Source organism: Leucoraja erinacea, unplaced genomic scaffold (assembly GCF_028641065.1).
Source record: "Leucoraja erinacea ecotype New England unplaced genomic scaffold, Leri_hhj_1 Leri_91S, whole genome shotgun sequence".
Taxonomy (NCBI): Eukaryota; Metazoa; Chordata; class Chondrichthyes; order Rajiformes; family Rajidae; genus Leucoraja; species Leucoraja erinaceus.
The window spans coordinates 400,896-417,584 of NW_026576861.1; the positions used below are offsets into that span (position 1 = coordinate 400,896).

At 45.3% G+C, this 16,689-nt stretch overlaps 1 protein-coding gene across 1 annotated transcript in view; it reads left to right on the forward strand.

Annotated features, from left to right (window-relative positions):
• Positions 1-16,245, forward strand: part of LOC129695037 (dedicator of cytokinesis protein 2-like) — a 286,209-nt gene extending 269,964 nt beyond the window's left edge. Inside the window, exons 20-22 of the mRNA XM_055631797.1 lie at positions 5,100-5,237; positions 12,441-12,589; positions 15,333-16,245. Of these exons, the coding sequence (XP_055487772.1) occupies positions 5,100-5,237; positions 12,441-12,589; positions 15,333-15,666 (621 nt within the window). The 3' untranslated portion in view covers positions 15,667-16,245. The remainder of the gene's footprint in view (positions 1-5,099; positions 5,238-12,440; positions 12,590-15,332) is intronic.
• Positions 16,246-16,689: the final 444 nt, after the last annotated feature.

Sequence of the window (16,689 nt, forward strand, 5' to 3'; positions counted from 1 at the left end):
GCCATTTTCATTCTCGGAAATTAGCATCTTGTTCCCTATTGCTTTTCCATCGACTTAACACAAAAGCTGTGATCGTGGACACTCAAATGGCCATAACTTTCTTAAAAATTAAGAGAACTGAAATAGATTTTCAGTTATTATAGATTGAAGCATTCTGAAACAAATATTAAACAATCTTACTTGGATGACCTGAAATTAAAGCATATAATTAGTTAGTTACCCAATTGTAGCTAATACCAAAATTCAATTACTAGATCTAAACATCTATCCATTTCTTAAGAACAGATTAACATTTTTAAATAGCCTAAATGTCCAAATAACATTCACACAAGAATTCACAATATAACATAATTTTAAAATCTAATTGTCAGAAGTTTATAGGCCAAATGGAAGGAATTTAGTGTTTAATTGCTGTAAATGAATGGCCATTTAAATCATCTTGCGAGTGGGATTTTGTGGAACGCGATGGTTTGGAACGTTGCGGTGAATTTGAACCCCATGTCGGCATGAAAAATACTGCCGGTTCGGATGGACTCCAAGTTACCTTCTCGCAACTTAAAATTTTGATTAAAGGCATCTTAAGAAGTACTTTTTTATGTAAAAATAAACAGCCTACCTTGCCTTGTCCCCTACGTGAGATCCGTCCCGTTGTCGGCGTTCACGGCTTTAGAAGATGATTTTTAATTTACTCTAACAATTAAATTAACCAGCAGTAATTTTAATAAACTTAATAAAATAGCAGTCGAAGCGATTTTTCTTTAGCAATTAAACAGCCTAACAGAGATCGATTTGAATAGGCTGCAGAAAATCGCATTTTAAACCCGCCCCCCTCGCAAAGGTGCCAAAGTCGCGCACGCGGGCAGCGGCAGAACTGCAGCGCCGCTGAAGGTCAGTTTTGTAACATACCTAACAGATGCTGGCGAACGCACAAATGTCTGAAGAAGGGTCTCGACCCAAAACGTCACCCATTCCTTCTCTCCAGAGATGCTGCCTGACCCGCCGAGTTTCTCCAGATTTTTATGCCCACACAAAGGACACAAAGAGATACCGTGCGGAAACAGGCCCTTCGGCCCACCGCGTCCACGCCGAACATGAACGCTATCCCATGCACACCAGGGACAATTTACAATTTTAACCGAAGCCAATCAACCTACCAACCTGTGCGTCTTTGGAGTGTGGGAGGAAACCGGAGTACTCGGGGAAAACCCACGCAGGTCACGGGGAGAACGTACAAACTCCAGACAGACAGCGCCCGTAGTCAGAATTGAACCCGGGTCTCTGGGGCTGTTAGGCAGCAACTCTACCGCTGTACCACTGTGCCCACCTTGGAGTAAGTCAGTGGGACATGCATCATCTCTGGAGAACATGGACAGGTCATACTTCAAGTTGACAGATTCTTCAGACTGTAGAGTTGGTTCAATTAGACTCAAAGAGTCCTATAGCACGGAAACAGGCCCTTTCACTTGTCCAAGAGGCCCATCTACGCTAGTCCCATTTGAATGCATTTGACCCATATCTCTCGAAATCTTTCAATAGACAATAGACAATAGGTGCAGGAGTAGGCCATTCAGCCCTTCGAGTCAGCACTGCCATTCAATGTGATCATGGCTGATCATCCACAATCAGTACCCCGTTCCTGCCTTCTCCCCATATCCTCTGACTCCGCTATCTTTAAGAGCTCTATCTAATGCTCTCTTGAAAGCATCCAGAGAACCAGCCTCCACCGCCCTCTGAGGCAGAGAATTCCACAGACTCACAACTCTCTGGGTGAAAATGTTTTTCCTCATCTCTGTTCTAAATGGCTTACCCCTTATTTTTAAACTGTGGACCCTGGTTCTGGACTCCCCCAACATCGGGAACATGTTTCCTGCCTCTAGTGTGTCAAATCCTTTAATAATCTTATTTGTTTCAATGAGATCCCCTCTCATCCTTCTAAACTCCGGAGTGTACAAGCCCAGCTGCTCCATTCTCTCAGCCTATGACTGTCCCGCCATCCCGTGGAACCTGCTTCCATCAATCTATGACTCCATGACTCTATGACTATGACAAATCTGAGTTGGTGTCTGAAGACCCTCAGGCACGGTGGTGCCCTGGTAGATGGTTTGTTGGCCAGGGAAGGTGTGATCACATGAGGGATACATTGAGAAGAACCGAGAAACTGGTGCAACGACTAGTACACAGGAAGGGTGCAAGGGAGGAGAGCAGGGGAGTGTTAGTAGAAAACATAGACAATAGGTGCAGGAGGAAGCCATTTGGACCATCGAGCCAGCACCACCATTCAAATTGATCATGGCTGATCATCAAAAATCAGTACTCCATTCCTGCCTTCTCCCCATACCCCTTGATTCCATTAGCCCTATGAGCTATATCTAACCCTCTCTTAAAAACATCCAGTGATCTTTTAAGGGGCCTCTTCTATTTCTACTTTCCTCTTTCTCTCTCTCTTTTTTTTATTTTTTATATACACACTTCACGTTTTTCTACTCTCTACCATCTATTTTTCCACTTTTTCCCCTTTCTATTGCTTTCTTTTTCTTGTTCTGCTTACTTCTTTCTTATAACATAAAACTAGAGGTTGTACATAGAATGGATTACGGTATTACATAGTTGGCACCTAAAATTAGGTGCCACTGTACTGTTTTGTGCTGTATTAACTTCTAATAAAATAAACAAAAATAAAAAAACAAAAAAAACATCCAGTGAATCGGCCTCCACTACCTTCTGTAGCAGAGAATTCCACAGATTCACAACTCTCTGGGTGAAAAGGTTTTTCCTCATCTCAGTCTTAAATGGCCTGCCTCTTATTCTTAAACTGTGACCCATGGTTCTGGACTCCCCCAACATTGGGAACATTTTTCCTATATCTAACCTGTCCAATCCCTTAGGAATTTTATATGTTTCTACAAGATCCCCTCTCATCCTAAATTCCAGTGAATACAAGTCCAGGCACTCCATTCTCTCAGCATATGACAGTCCCGCCATCCCGGGAATTAACCTTGTAAACCTACGCTGCACTCCCGCAATAACAAGGATGTCCTTCCTCAAATTAGGAGACCAAAACTGCACACAATACTCCAGATGTGGTCTCACCTCTTTGCTCCTATACTCAAATCCTCTCGTTATGAAGGCCAACATTCCATTAGCTTTCTTCACTGCCTGCTGTACCTGCATGGTTACTTTCTGTGACTGATGTACGAGGATTCCCAGGTTTTGTTGCACCTCCCCTTTTCCTAATCTGACACCATTCAGATGATTGTGTCAGATAATTCAGGTCTGAAGAAGGCTCTCGACCCGAAACGTCGCCCATTCCTTTTCTCCAGAGATGCTGCCTGTCCCGCTGAGTTACTCCAGCATTTTGTGTCCACCATTCAGATAATAATCTGCCTTCTTGTTCTTGCCGCCAAAAGTGGATAACCTCACATTTATCCACATTATACTGCATCTGCCATGCATCTGCCCACTTACCCAACCTATCCAAGTCACCTTGCAACCTCATAGCATCTTCATTGCAGCTCACACTGCCACCCAGCTTTGTGTCATCCGCAAACTTGGAGATGTCACATTTAATTCCTTTGTCTAAATCGTTCATATAAGTTAGAAGTGAGAAGTTAAAATTAGAAAATTCAATGCTCATTCCACCAATTTCCATGTGTCTTCACTCTGGCAGTGGAGGAGGCCCAGAACAGAAAGGTCAGTATGGGAATGGGAATGGGAACGGGAGTTAAAATCGTTGGCAACTGGGAGATCATGTAGGCGTCAGAGGAACGAGCGCAAGTGTTTTAGTTTTAGAGATACAGCGCGGAAATAGGCCTTTCGGCCCACCTGGTCCGCTCCGACCAGCGATCCCCGCACATTAACACCATCCTACACCCACTAGGGACAATTTATACATTTACCAAGCCAATTAACCTACAAACCTGCACGTCTTTGGAGTGTCGGAGGAAACCGGAGATCTCGGGAAAAAACCCAGGCAGGTCACGGGCTGAACCCGTAGTCGGGATCGAACCCGGGTCTCCGGCGCTGCATTCGCTGTAAGGCAGCAACTCTACCGCTGCGCCACCGTGTTCAGCGAAACAGTGTCGCCAAGTCTACGCTTGGACTCTGGAGAACGTGGATCGGTGACAATTTGGGTCAGGAGCCTTTCCTCAGACTGGTCTGGGTGAGAGCAGGAGAGCATCAGGATTCACAGATGGGGAGGAATGAGAGAGGGATTCTCACGCAGCTGTGGTCAGAGAAAGGAAGCCTAGACCTGACGGTATACCCGGTCATGTTCTATACCCGGGGCGGCGACTGCGGGTGCTCGGAATGCCCCAGACCACGGATGAACACGGAGGGGAGGCTGGCTGGACTATGGTGCCATCCTCACCTTGATGCCATTTATGTTATGTTGTGTCGTGGACTTTCTGTGTTTGTGCTTTTTTTTAATTCAATTTCAATTTTATTTTTAATATGTTTTATTATGTATTTATTATTATTTATTTTTTTTGGTGATTTTTTTTATGATACCGCCTGTAAGGGAAATTCATTTCGTTGTCTCAAATTGAGACAATGACAATAAATTTGAATACAATACAATACAAAAACCTGTGCGGACTAACTGGCGGGAGTTTTTACGGACATTTTCAACCTGTCACTACTGAGGTCTGAGGTCCCCATCTGTTTTAAAAGGGCATCAATTATACCGGTGCCTAAGGAGAGTAAGGTGACGTGCCTCAAATGCCTTAGTGTATGGAGATCGCTGGTTGTAGAAACAAAGAAAATAGGTGCAGGAGTAGGCCATTCGGCCCTTCGATATGATCATGGCTGATCATCCAAAATAAGTACCCCGTTCCTGCTTTCTACCCCATTTCCCCTGATACTGTTAGCCCTAAGAGCTAAATCTAACTCTCTCTCTCCACTGGTAGGAGAGTCTAGTTCCAGAGGTCATAGCCACAGAATGAATGGGCGTTCCTTTATGAAGGAGATGAGGCTGAATTTCTTTCTTCAGTCTGTTGAATACATCGGTGCACTGTACACTGTATCTCTAAACTAGGATTAAATTAGGACATTCGGCGACTAAAATGACCAGATGTGATCATTTTGCATTCTCTCCCTAAAAGATCCCACTACTGACGGAGGGCATCAGGATCCACGGGAAGAAGGTGACGGAAGCCCTGAAACCCTTCCACGATCGGATGGAGGAGTGCTTCGCTCAACTCAAGGCCAAAGTGGAGAGCCAGTATGGAGTGCGGGATCTGGTGAGTCAATCTTTCTGGGCAACTCTTTCGACGTGTAAGACACGGTGGGAAAAGTTGATAGGTCAGGACAGCGCAGTTTCCTGAGCAACAATAGACAATAGACAATAGGTGCAGGAGTAGGCCATTTGGCCCATCGAGCCAGCACCGCCATTCAATGTGATCATGGCTGATCATCCCCAATCAGTACCCCGTTCCTGCCTTCTCCCCATATCCCCTGACTCCACTATCTTTAAGAGCCCTATCTAACTCTCTCTTGAAAGCATCCAGAGAACCCGCCTCCACCGCCCTCTGAGGCAGAGAATTCCACAGACTCACCACTCTCTGTGAGAAAAAGTGTTTCCTCATCTCCGTTCTAAATGGCTTACCCCTTATTCTTAAACTGTGTGGCCCCTGGTTCTGGACTCCCCCAACATCGGGAACATGTTTCTTGCCTCTAGCCCGTCCAAGCCCTTAACAATCTTATATGTTTCAATGAGATGCCCTCTCATCCTTCTAAACTCCAGAGTGTACAAGCCCAGCTGCTCCATTCTCTCAGCATACGACAGTCCCGCCATCCGGGAATTAACCTTGTAAACCTACGCTGCACTCCCTCAATAGCAAGAATGTCCTTCCTCAAATATGGGGACCAAAACTGCACACAATACTCCAGGTGTGGCCTCACTAGGGCTCTGTACAACTGCAGGAGAACCCGTAGATACATCCCGTTGGGATGGTTTCATATTCCGGGAGTCGAATGAGGCCATTCGGCCCATCCAGCCTACTCCGCCATCTAATCATGGCTGATCTATCCTTTCCTCTGAACCCCATTCTCCCGCCTTCTCCCCATAACCCCTGATACCCATGTAATTTCAGTTCTAAACTTACCCCCCTTAGTCTGCTTCAGTCAAACATCGAATACGAGCACTGGAAAATCCAACTCTCATTTATCCACATCCAGGAAATCTACATTAGGCAGGAAATGGTGTTGGGTAGACTGATGGGACTGAAGGCTGATAAATCCCCAGGGCCTGATGGTCTGCATCCCAGGGTACTTAATGAAGTGGCTCTAGAAATCGTGGATGCATTGGTGATCATTTTTCAATGTTCTATAGACTCAGGATCAGTTCCTGTGGATTGGAGGGTAGCTAATGTTATCCCACTTTTTAAGAAAGGCGGGAGAGAGAAAACAGGGAATTATAGACCAGTTAGCCTGACATCGGTGGTGGGCAAGATGCTGGAGTCAATTATAAAAGATGAGATAGCCGCACATTCGGATAGCAGTAACCTTTCTACACACGACAGATGGGGCGGCAATGTCCAGCTGACTGGCACATTACGTGGCATTTGCGCCAGGCCCATCCTTCGCAACACCGGGGACAGGTAGAACATCAGCAGGTAGTGACACTTAGTGCCCACGTGCCTTGGCTCTACACTCCGCCTGATGCAGCCACACACAAAGGTGGCCATCAGGGTGAGGGTGACATTGGGCACGCTTTTACCCCCGTTGTCTGCTGACTTGTGCATTGTGGCCCGTCGCACCCGTGAAGAATGCTGTGGTGGATGTTTGTGTTAGATTTTATTGTGTATTGTGTGTTCTTTTTAAGTGTATCGCTGCTGGCAAATTCATTTCACTGCACCTTCGGGTGCATGTGACGAATACATTTGACTTTGACTTTGACTTTAAAGCACTTGGGGGGGGGGGGGGGGAAACAATTCTGTTAGGTAAATAATCATTCTCCCAGGTAAAGTAAACATCTTGGGTAAGGCCCCTCTCCTTGACCAATCATAATTAGCTTCGAGGAGACTCTGCAACATATTGTAACCCACCATTCCCCCAACCAATCTCAAGCATGCATTTGCAACAGGACCTAGCTCATATACATATTACATGAATACATATTAACAATTAAAGGTCACCTGGACTTCAACCTCGATTCACTGGAGTTTAGAAGGATGAGCTCTTATAGAAACATATAAGATTACAAAAGGACTTAAAAAGTTACTTTTATAACTACTAAACCAGGTTCGCTTCTTACATAGAAACATAGAAACATAGAAATTAGGTGCAGGAGTAGGCCATTCGGCCCTTCGAGCCTGCACCGCAATTCAATATGATCATGGCTGATCATCCAACTCAGTATCCTGTACCTGCCTTCTCTCCATACCCCCTGATCCCCTTAGCCACAAGGGCCACATCTAACTCCCTCTTAAATATAGTCAATGAACTGGCCTCGACTACCCTCTGCGGCAGAGAGTTCCAGAGATTCACCACTCTCTGTGTGAAAAAAGTTCTTCTCATCTCGGTTTTAAAGGATTTCCCCCTTATCCTTAAGCTGTGGCCCCTTGTCCTGGACTTCCCCAAGATCGGGAACAATCTTCCTGCATCTAGCCTGTCCAACCCCTTAAGAATTTTGTAAGTTTCTATAAGGTCCCCTCTCAATCTCCTAAATTCTAGAGAGTATAAACCAAGTCTATCCAGTCTTTCTTCATAGGACAGTCCTGACATCCCAGGAATCAGTCTGGTGAACCTTCTCTGCACTCCCTCTATGGCAATAATGTCCTTCCTCAGATTTGGAGACCAAAACTGTATGCAATACTCCAGGTGTGGTCTCACCAAGACCCTGTACAACTGCAGTAGAATCTCTCTGCTCCTATACTCAAATCCTTTTGCAATGAAAGCTAACATACCATTCGCTTTCTTCACTGCCTGCTGCACCTGCATGCCTACCTTCAATGACTGGTGTACCATGACACCCAGGTCTCGCTGCATCTCCCCCTTTCCTAGTCGGCCACCATTTAGATAATAGTCTGCTTTCCTGTTTTTGCCACCAAAATGGATAACCTCTTAATAAACAGACACCACACAAACTGTTTGGTAGACCAGTTCAAAACTTTACTTAACATCGGCCGATGGAAGGGAGGGAGAACTCCAGTCAAGTGACCAATGTAAACACTTAACTGTGCTCAGCCACCTTCCCTGAACAACAGAATTACACAGCATTATATAGTGTATGTTTGTCACCTTAGCACATTCCACAGACATTAGTCATGGTCAGAGGTACAGGAAAAGGCATCACATCAAAGGCATTTTGTTTACATGGTACAAGATATACTAAAAACATTGGCCATTTGGTTTAGGTCATTTTATCTTCAAAGAGATCACCCTAGCTCTTTCGCTGCGTCCTTTCTGTCACTTGGTCCCTCATAAGCATTGGCCATTTGGTTTACGGCATCTTATCTTTCTACTTCCCTGGTTCCACTCTGTCACTTGGTCCCTCATAAACATTGGCCATTTGGTTTACGGCATCGTACATCAAAGAGATCTCTCTGGCTTCTCCTCTCTGCCTGTCACTTTGGGAGACAATGTTATGGTATTTATTATCTCACACACTGCAACCTGAGGAAAGCCTAATTTGAGACTAAATATAAGCTGTAAGCTTGCCCAGAAGCCAATTTAATATATTTTTAACTAAAATTCGGCTTCATCATTCCATCCTTTTATCAAAATGTTGATAACATCTACAGTCCTTGCTGAGTACATACGAAAGACCATAAGTATCTCATCACACAAATTAATAGTACACTAGTAACACAATCAATTCATAGTGGACAATCGTTCCACAAGTCCCTCCAAACATTTTAAATGGCCACCAACCTCCCCCGGATGTGACACTAAGATACTACCATAGGACAGGAAAAGGATCATAAAAATTGCTCAGCCTTTATTCGGCTTCATTTGGAATTCCCCGTGTGCTGGTGTAACTGGTTCATGCTTCTCTTGTGTGGCACTGCATTTGCAACATAACAATGCCCTGTCACAAATATACTGTTTCCTAAAAATACACCAGTGCCTTGGTTGTGGCAAAAACAGGTAGATTTAACTGGCCTTTGCAGACCTCTTACTGTCTGTAGTCAGGGTATCTTTGCTGCGCTTGTCATGTTTGACTTCAATCTTGTTTAAAAGGAGGTGTGTACCAATAAATGCTTCCTCATCTCCTTCTAAAGGAATGTGCCTTAACTCTGAGACTATGGCCTCTGATCCTAGACTCTCCCACTAGTGGAAGCATCCTCTCCAAATCCACTCTATCCACGGTCTTTAAAATGATGAGAGGGATAGACAGAGTTGACGTGGATAAGCTTTTCCCATTGAAAGTAGGGAAGATTCAAACAAGAGGACATGACTTTAGAATTAAGGCACAGAAGTTTAGGGGTAACATGAGGGGAACTTCTTTGCTCAGAGAGTGGTAGCGGGTGTGGAATGAGCTTCCAGTGGAAGTGGTGGAGGCAGGTTCGATTTTATCATTTAAAAATAAAATGGATAGGTATATGGATGGGAAAGGAATGGAGGGTTATGGTCTGAGCGCAGGTAGATGGGACTAGGGGAGAATACGTGTTCGGCACGGACTAGAAGGGCCGAGATGGCCTGTTTCCGTGCTGTAATTGTTATATGGTTATATAAGCCTTTCACTATTTGCTCACTGTCTCTGCGGCCTCTTTGGACAACCAAATTCTCCTTTTTGTGACTGTACGTCATGCTTACACTGTGCCTGAGTTGTTTGGACACAAATTGAACTGCGCTTCAAGGAATCTATCGTAGTCACTCAAAAAGGCAGCCAAAATCATCAAAGACCCACACCATCCTGGCCACACACCTCATATCACCATTGCCATCGGGAAGAAGGTACAGGAGCCTGAAAACTGTAACGTCCATGTTCAGGAACAGCTTCTTCCCCACAGCCATCAGGCTATTAAACACAACAACAAATAAGCTCTGAGCTCTGAACTGCAAAAGACTATATTATTCTTTGTTATTTGCACTATATTTCTTATTTATTGAACTTTTTTTTCTCTTCCCCCATATGTACTATGTTTACATATTTACATATTGTGTTGTGCTGCAGCAAGTAAGAATGTCATTGTCCCACCCGGGACATTATGTGTATAAAACTCTTGACTCGTGAACTAGGGATTGGGTTGGAACCCGATTTCTGTTCAGTTCAGTTCAGTTCAGTACAATTCAGTTCTGTTTCGTTTAGTGTCACGTTTGAGTATAGAAGCTGGGATGTAATATTAAAATTGTACAAGGCATTGGTGAGACCAAATCTGGAGTATGGTTTACAATTTTGGTCGCCCAATTATAGGAAGGATGTCAACAAAATAGAGAGAGTACAGAGGAGATTTACTAGAATGTTGCCTGGGGTTCAACAACTAAGTTACAGAGATAGGTTGAATAAGTTAGGTCTTTATTCTCTGGAGCGCAGAAGGTTGAGGGGGGACTTGATAGAGGTCTTTAAAATGATGAGAGGGACAGACAGAGTTGATGTGGACAAGCTTTTCCCTTTGAGAATAGGGAGGATTCAAACAAGAGGACATGACTTCAGAATTAAGGGACAGAAGTTTAGGGGTAATATGAGGGGGAACTTCTTAGAGAGTGGTAGCGGTGTGGAATGAGCTTCCAGTGGAAGTGGTGGAGGCAGGTTCATTGGTATCATTTAAAAATAAATTGGATAGGCATATGGATGAGAAGGGAATGGAGGGTTATGGAATGAGTGCAGGCAGGTGGGACTAAGGGAAAAAAGTTGTGTCGGCATGGACTTGTAGGGCCGAGATGGCCTGTTTCCGTGCTGTAATTGTTATATGGTTATATGGTACCAGAACTAGGGATCACAGTTTAAGGATAAGAGGGAAGCCTTTTGGGACTGTGATGAGAAAAAACATTTTTCACACAGAGAGTGGTGAATCTGTGGAATTCTCTGCCACAGAGGGTAGTTGAGGCCACAGTTCATTGGCTATATTTAAGAGGGAGTTAGATGTGGCCCTTGTGGCTAAAGGGATCAGGGGGTATGGAGAGAAGGCAGGTACAGGATACTGAGTTGGATGATCAGCCATGATCATATTGAATGGCGGTGCAGGCTCGAAGGGCCGAATGGCCTACTCCTGCACCTAATTTCTATGTTTCTATGTTTCTATGTTTCGAGGTACGGTGAAATGCTTTTGTCGCGTGCTAACCCCCCAGCAGTAAGTAAGTAAGTTTATTGCCCATTATTCACATACAAGGAATTTGCCTTGGTGCTCCGCCCACAAGTAACAACATGACATCTAGTGACAGTAACGAATGACTCAGAAAACACTAAACGTTAATAATAATAAAACATTAATGATAAAACACCATTGATCAAGCATGTGAACCAACACCTGATTACAATCGAGCCTTCCACAGCGTACATGACAGAAGGTAAAGCCAGCAAAGTCCGATCAGAGATAATCCGAGGGTCACCAATGAGGTAGATAGTAGTTCAGCACTGCTCTCTGGTTGTGGTAGGATGGTTCAGTTGCCTGATAACAGCCGGGAAGAAACTGTCCCTGAATCTGGAGGTGTGCGTCTTCACACTTCTGTACCTCTTGCCCTAATCTGGGATTTTCCGTGGATCTAACTATTCCTTTGTTTAAGAAGGAACTGCAGATGCTGAAAAAATCGAAGGTAGATAAAAATGCTGGAGAAACTCAGCGGCTGAGGCAGCATCTATTGAGCGAAGGAATAGATGACATTTCGGGTCAAAGTGCACTGAGTTTCTCCAACAACTAAGTTTCAACAACTAAGTTACAGAGATAGGTTGAACAAGTTAGGTCTTTATTCTCTGGGAGCGCAGAAGGTTAAGGGGGGACTTGATAGAGGTCTTTAAAATGATGAGAGGGATAGACAGAGTTGATGTGGACAAGCTTTTCCCTTTGAGAATAGGGAAGATTCAAACAAGAGGACATGACTTCAGAATTAAGGGACAGAAGTTTAGGGGTAACATGAGGGGGAACTTCTTTACTCAGAGAGTGGTAGCGGTGTGGAATGAGCTTCCAGTGGAAGTGGTGGAGGCAGGTTCGTTGGTATCATTTAAAAATAAATTGGATAGGCATATGGATGAGAAGGGAATGGAGGGTTGTGGTATGAGTGCAGGCAGGTGGGACTAAGGGAAAAAAGTTGTTCGGAACGGACTTGTAGGGCCGAGATGGCCTGTTTCTGTGCTGTAATTGTTATATGGTTATATGGTTATATGGTTAACATTTTTGTCTACCTTTAACTATTCCTTCGGTTTATTTATTTGCAAGAAGAAGACCTTCTGCCCGAGGATTATCTTCAGGCTCCCCATGAAGTCACAAGGGGAACGTGCAAAAATGGTTGAGGTTGAGTTGTTAAAGATAATCACGTGTGCGTGTGCTGATGTTTTCCAGTCGTTTTCCGAGGAGAGGCGGGGAGGCAGTGGAGCCGGGAGCCGGCCGCGTTCCATGATCCGATCCTATCGTCCTCTGTCAGTCATCTCCTCGAGTTCACTGAGTTCCACGAGCTCAGACAAGGAATCGACCAGGACCACCATGGACAGGTAGGTGAAGGAAGAATTGCTGCACCCTTCAGAACATCATTTTAGTTTGATTTAGCTTAGAGACAGAGCACGGAAACATGTTCCCGATGTTGGGGAAGTCCACAGTTTACGAATAAGGGGTAAGCCATTTAGAATGGAGACGAGGAAATACTTTTTCACACAGAGAGTGGTGAGTCTGTGGAATTCTTTTGTTGAGGCCAGTTCATTGGCTATATGTTGAGGCCAGTTCATTGGCTATATTTAAGAGGGAGTTAGATGTGACCCTTGTGGCTAAGGGGATCAGAGGGTATGGAGAGAAGGCAGGTACGGGATACTGAGTTGGATGATCAGCCATGATCATATTGAATGGCGGTGCAGGCTCGAAGGGCCGAATGGCCTACTCCTGCACCTAATTTCTATGTTTCTATGTTTCTATTCTCTGCCTGGAGGCCGGTTCTCTGGATACTTTCAAGAAAGAGTTACACAGGGCTCTTAAAGATAGTGGAGTCAGGGGAAATGGGGAGAAGGCGGGAACGGGGTACTGATTGGGGATGATCAGCCATGATCACATTGAACAGTGGTGCTGGCTCGAAGGGCCGAATGGCCTACTCCTGCACCTATTGTCAATTGTCTATTGAAGTACAGCATCGGAGCAGACTCGACGGACCGAATGGTTTAACTCCACTGTTACGGTCTTGTGAATAGGCCCTTCGGCCCATCAAGTCCATGCCAACCATCGATCACAGGTGAACACTAGTTCTATCTTATCCCACTTTCCCATCCCACGCCCTGCGTACCAGGGGTCAATTTACAGGGGGGCAATTAACCTACAAACCCCACACGAACCTGAGTTGTGGGAGTAAACCGGAGCACCCGGAGGAAACCCACGTGGTCACAGGGAGAGCATGCAAACTCCACAAAGAGGGTTCCAATAGCAAAGTAACCCAGAAGCATGGAGATATCAGATTTTCTTCTGAATGTATCATTGTTAAAAGCATTTGATACTTTTGATCCCATGCTCTTGAACACGCCAATGCCATTATTAGGCCACAGGTAGTATAGAACATACACAGAAACATAGACAATAGGTGCAGGAGTAGGCCATTCGGCCCTTCGAGCCAGCAATGACATTCAAAATGATCATGGCTGATCATCCACAATCAGTAACCCGTTCCTGCTTTTCCCCTCATATCCCTTGATTTCGTTAGCCCTCAGAGCTCTATCTAACTCTCTCTTGAAAACATCCAGTGAATCGACCTAGACTACCTTCTGTGGCAGAGAATTCCACAGAATCACAACTCTCTGGGTGAAAATGTTTTTCCTTGTCTCAGTCCTAAATGGCCGACCCTTATTCTTGAACGGCAACCCCTGGTTCTGGACTCCCCCCAACATCGGGAACATGTTTCCTTCAGTTACCTTCTGCAGAATAACTAGAATACAATAGACAGTAGACAATAGGTGCAGGAGTAGGCCATAATAATTATCGCTGGGTGAAAGAAATCATCCTCAGATCCCCTCTAAACCTCTAATAACCTAAGTGTCCCTTAGTTTCTGACACTTAGGTGTAAAAGGTAGCTGTTAGGACTGTCAGGACTGTCTTATGAAGAAAGACTGGATAGACTTGGTTTATACTCTCTAGAATTTAGGAGATTGAGAGGGGATCTTATAGAAACTTACAAAATTCTTAATGGGTTGGACAGGCTAGATGCAGGAAGATTGTTCCCGATGTTAGGGAAGTCCAGGACAAGGGGTCACAGCTTAAGGATAAGGGGGAAATCCTTTAAAACCGAGATGAGAAGAACTTTTTTCACACAGAGAGTGGTGAATCTCTGGAACTCTCTGCCACAGAGGGTAGTTGAGGCCAGTTCATTGGCTATATTTAAGAGAGTTAGATGTGGCCCTTGTGGCTAAGGGGATCAGGGGGTATGGAGAGAAGGCAGGTATGGGATACTGAGTTGGGATGATCAGCCATGATCATATTGAATGGCGGTGCAGGCTCGAGGGGCCGAATGGCCTACTCCTGCACCTAATTTCTATGTTCTATGTTTCTATGTTAGGTAGGGCTCTTAAAGATAGCAGAGTCAGGGGATATGGGGAGAAGGCAGGAACGGGGTACTGATTGGGGATGATCAGCCATGATCACATTGAATGGCGGCGCTGGCTCGAAGGGCCAAATGGCCTCCTCCTGCACCTATTGTCTATTGTCTATTACAAGTGGAGCATTGAACGTTACATAGAGGAGGAAACTGGAGCACCCGGAGAAAGCCCACGAGGTCACGGGGACAATGTACACAGGGGCAGGGTTATGTCTGTCTTTCGGCTGACTGGATAGCGTGCAACGAGCTATCATCTGAGGTTTTCACTGCACCTCGTTTTCGTTTTGGCTCTTTTTATCTCGTTTTTCTTTTTTTTCTCTTTTTTCTCGTTTTTCACTTTTTTTCTTGTTCTTTTTCACTTTTGTTTCGTTTTTCTCTATTTTTAATCTCGTTTTTCTCTTTTTTTCTTTTTCCTCTTTTTTGTCCCTTTTTTCTCTTTTTTCTCGTTTTATCGCGACATTAAACTAAACTGCGCCTAAGTTAAGGAACTCCGTACAGGCAGCACCCGTGGTCAGGATTGATCCCGGGTCTCTGGCGCTGTGAGGCAGCAACTCTACCGCTGCGCCACCGCGCCGCCCCTGTGGTGCCGCAGAAACACCCGTGACTGCGCCTCGTCAGTGGTAGCTCTCGTCTCCATGTGTGTTTAATGCCCCTGTTGTTGATTACAGTGTGGAACCTCCACTGCCGAGGAAACAAAGCATCCGCAACCTAGACAGGCCTCTGGAAGCTGTGGCCAAGGACCTTGAGGACAGGAAGGTGGCCAAGAAGGAGAACAGGGCCAGCGGGCTCCAGGGGCCTGGTCGATCGCCCATGCCTGCACCCGTTCCGGAATGCACTGTGGTGAGAGAATGCGTCTCACAAAATGGCAGACGGGCCTCCCGCAGAGGGAGCCAGTTCAAATGCCACGGGAGCAGAAATAGGCCATTCGGCCCATCATCTCTACTCCGCCATTCAATGGTAGCCAATCTCAAATATCAATGGATATTTTTAAGGCAGAGATAGATAGATTCTTGATTAGTACGGGTATCGGGGGTTATGGGGAGAAGGCGGGAGAGATAGAATGGGGTTAGGAGGAAGAGATAGATCAGCCACAAATTTTCGGCAAGTCGTCGGAAAAATCGCGTAAGTGGGACAGGCCCTTAAAGTTTTTTATGTTGCCAACTATCCAGTCAGTGGACGGTACGTGATTACACTCAAGCCGTCCGCAGCGTACAAATACTGGATAAAGTGATGATAAAGGTCCATAATGTCTGATTAAAGATAGTCTCCAATGAGGTAGATGGGAGCTCAGGGCTGCTCTCAAGTTGGTGATAAGATGGTTGTTTTCTGATAACAGCTGGGAAGAAACTGTCCATGAATCTGGAGGTGTGTGCGTTTTCACACTTCTGTACCTCTTGCCTGATGGGAGAGGGGAAAAGCGGGAGTGGCCGGGGTGAGACTGGTCCTTGATGATGCTGCTGGCCTTGCCGAGGCAGCGTGAGGTGTAGATGGAGTCAATGGAAGGGAGGTTGGTTTGAGTCACGGTCTGGGCTGCGTCCACAATTCGCTGCAGTTTCGTGCGGTCTTGGATAGAGCTGTTACGTCATTACTTACGGTATCTTTAAAACAAATATATTAGGACGGAGGATGGGGGGGTGGGGGAAGGGATCTCTCAGTTGAAGCACAACTGGAATGGTGTTGATGATGTGTGTTGATGGCGGGACTGTCATATGAGGAAAGATTGAAAAGTCTAGGCTTGTATTCACTGGAGTTTAGAAGGATGAGGGGGGGGATCTTATAGAAACATATAAAATTATAAAAGGACTGGACGAGCTAGACGCAGGAATAATGTTCCCAATGTTGGGCGAGTCCAGAACCAGCAGCCACAGTCTTAGAATAAAGGGGAGGTCATTTAAAACTGAGGTGAGAAAAATCTTTTCACCCAGAGAGTTGTGAATTTATGGAATTCCCCTGCCACAGAGGGCAGTGGAGGCCAAGTCACTGGATGGATTTAAGAGAGGAGTTGGATTAGGACGTGCTGGATGA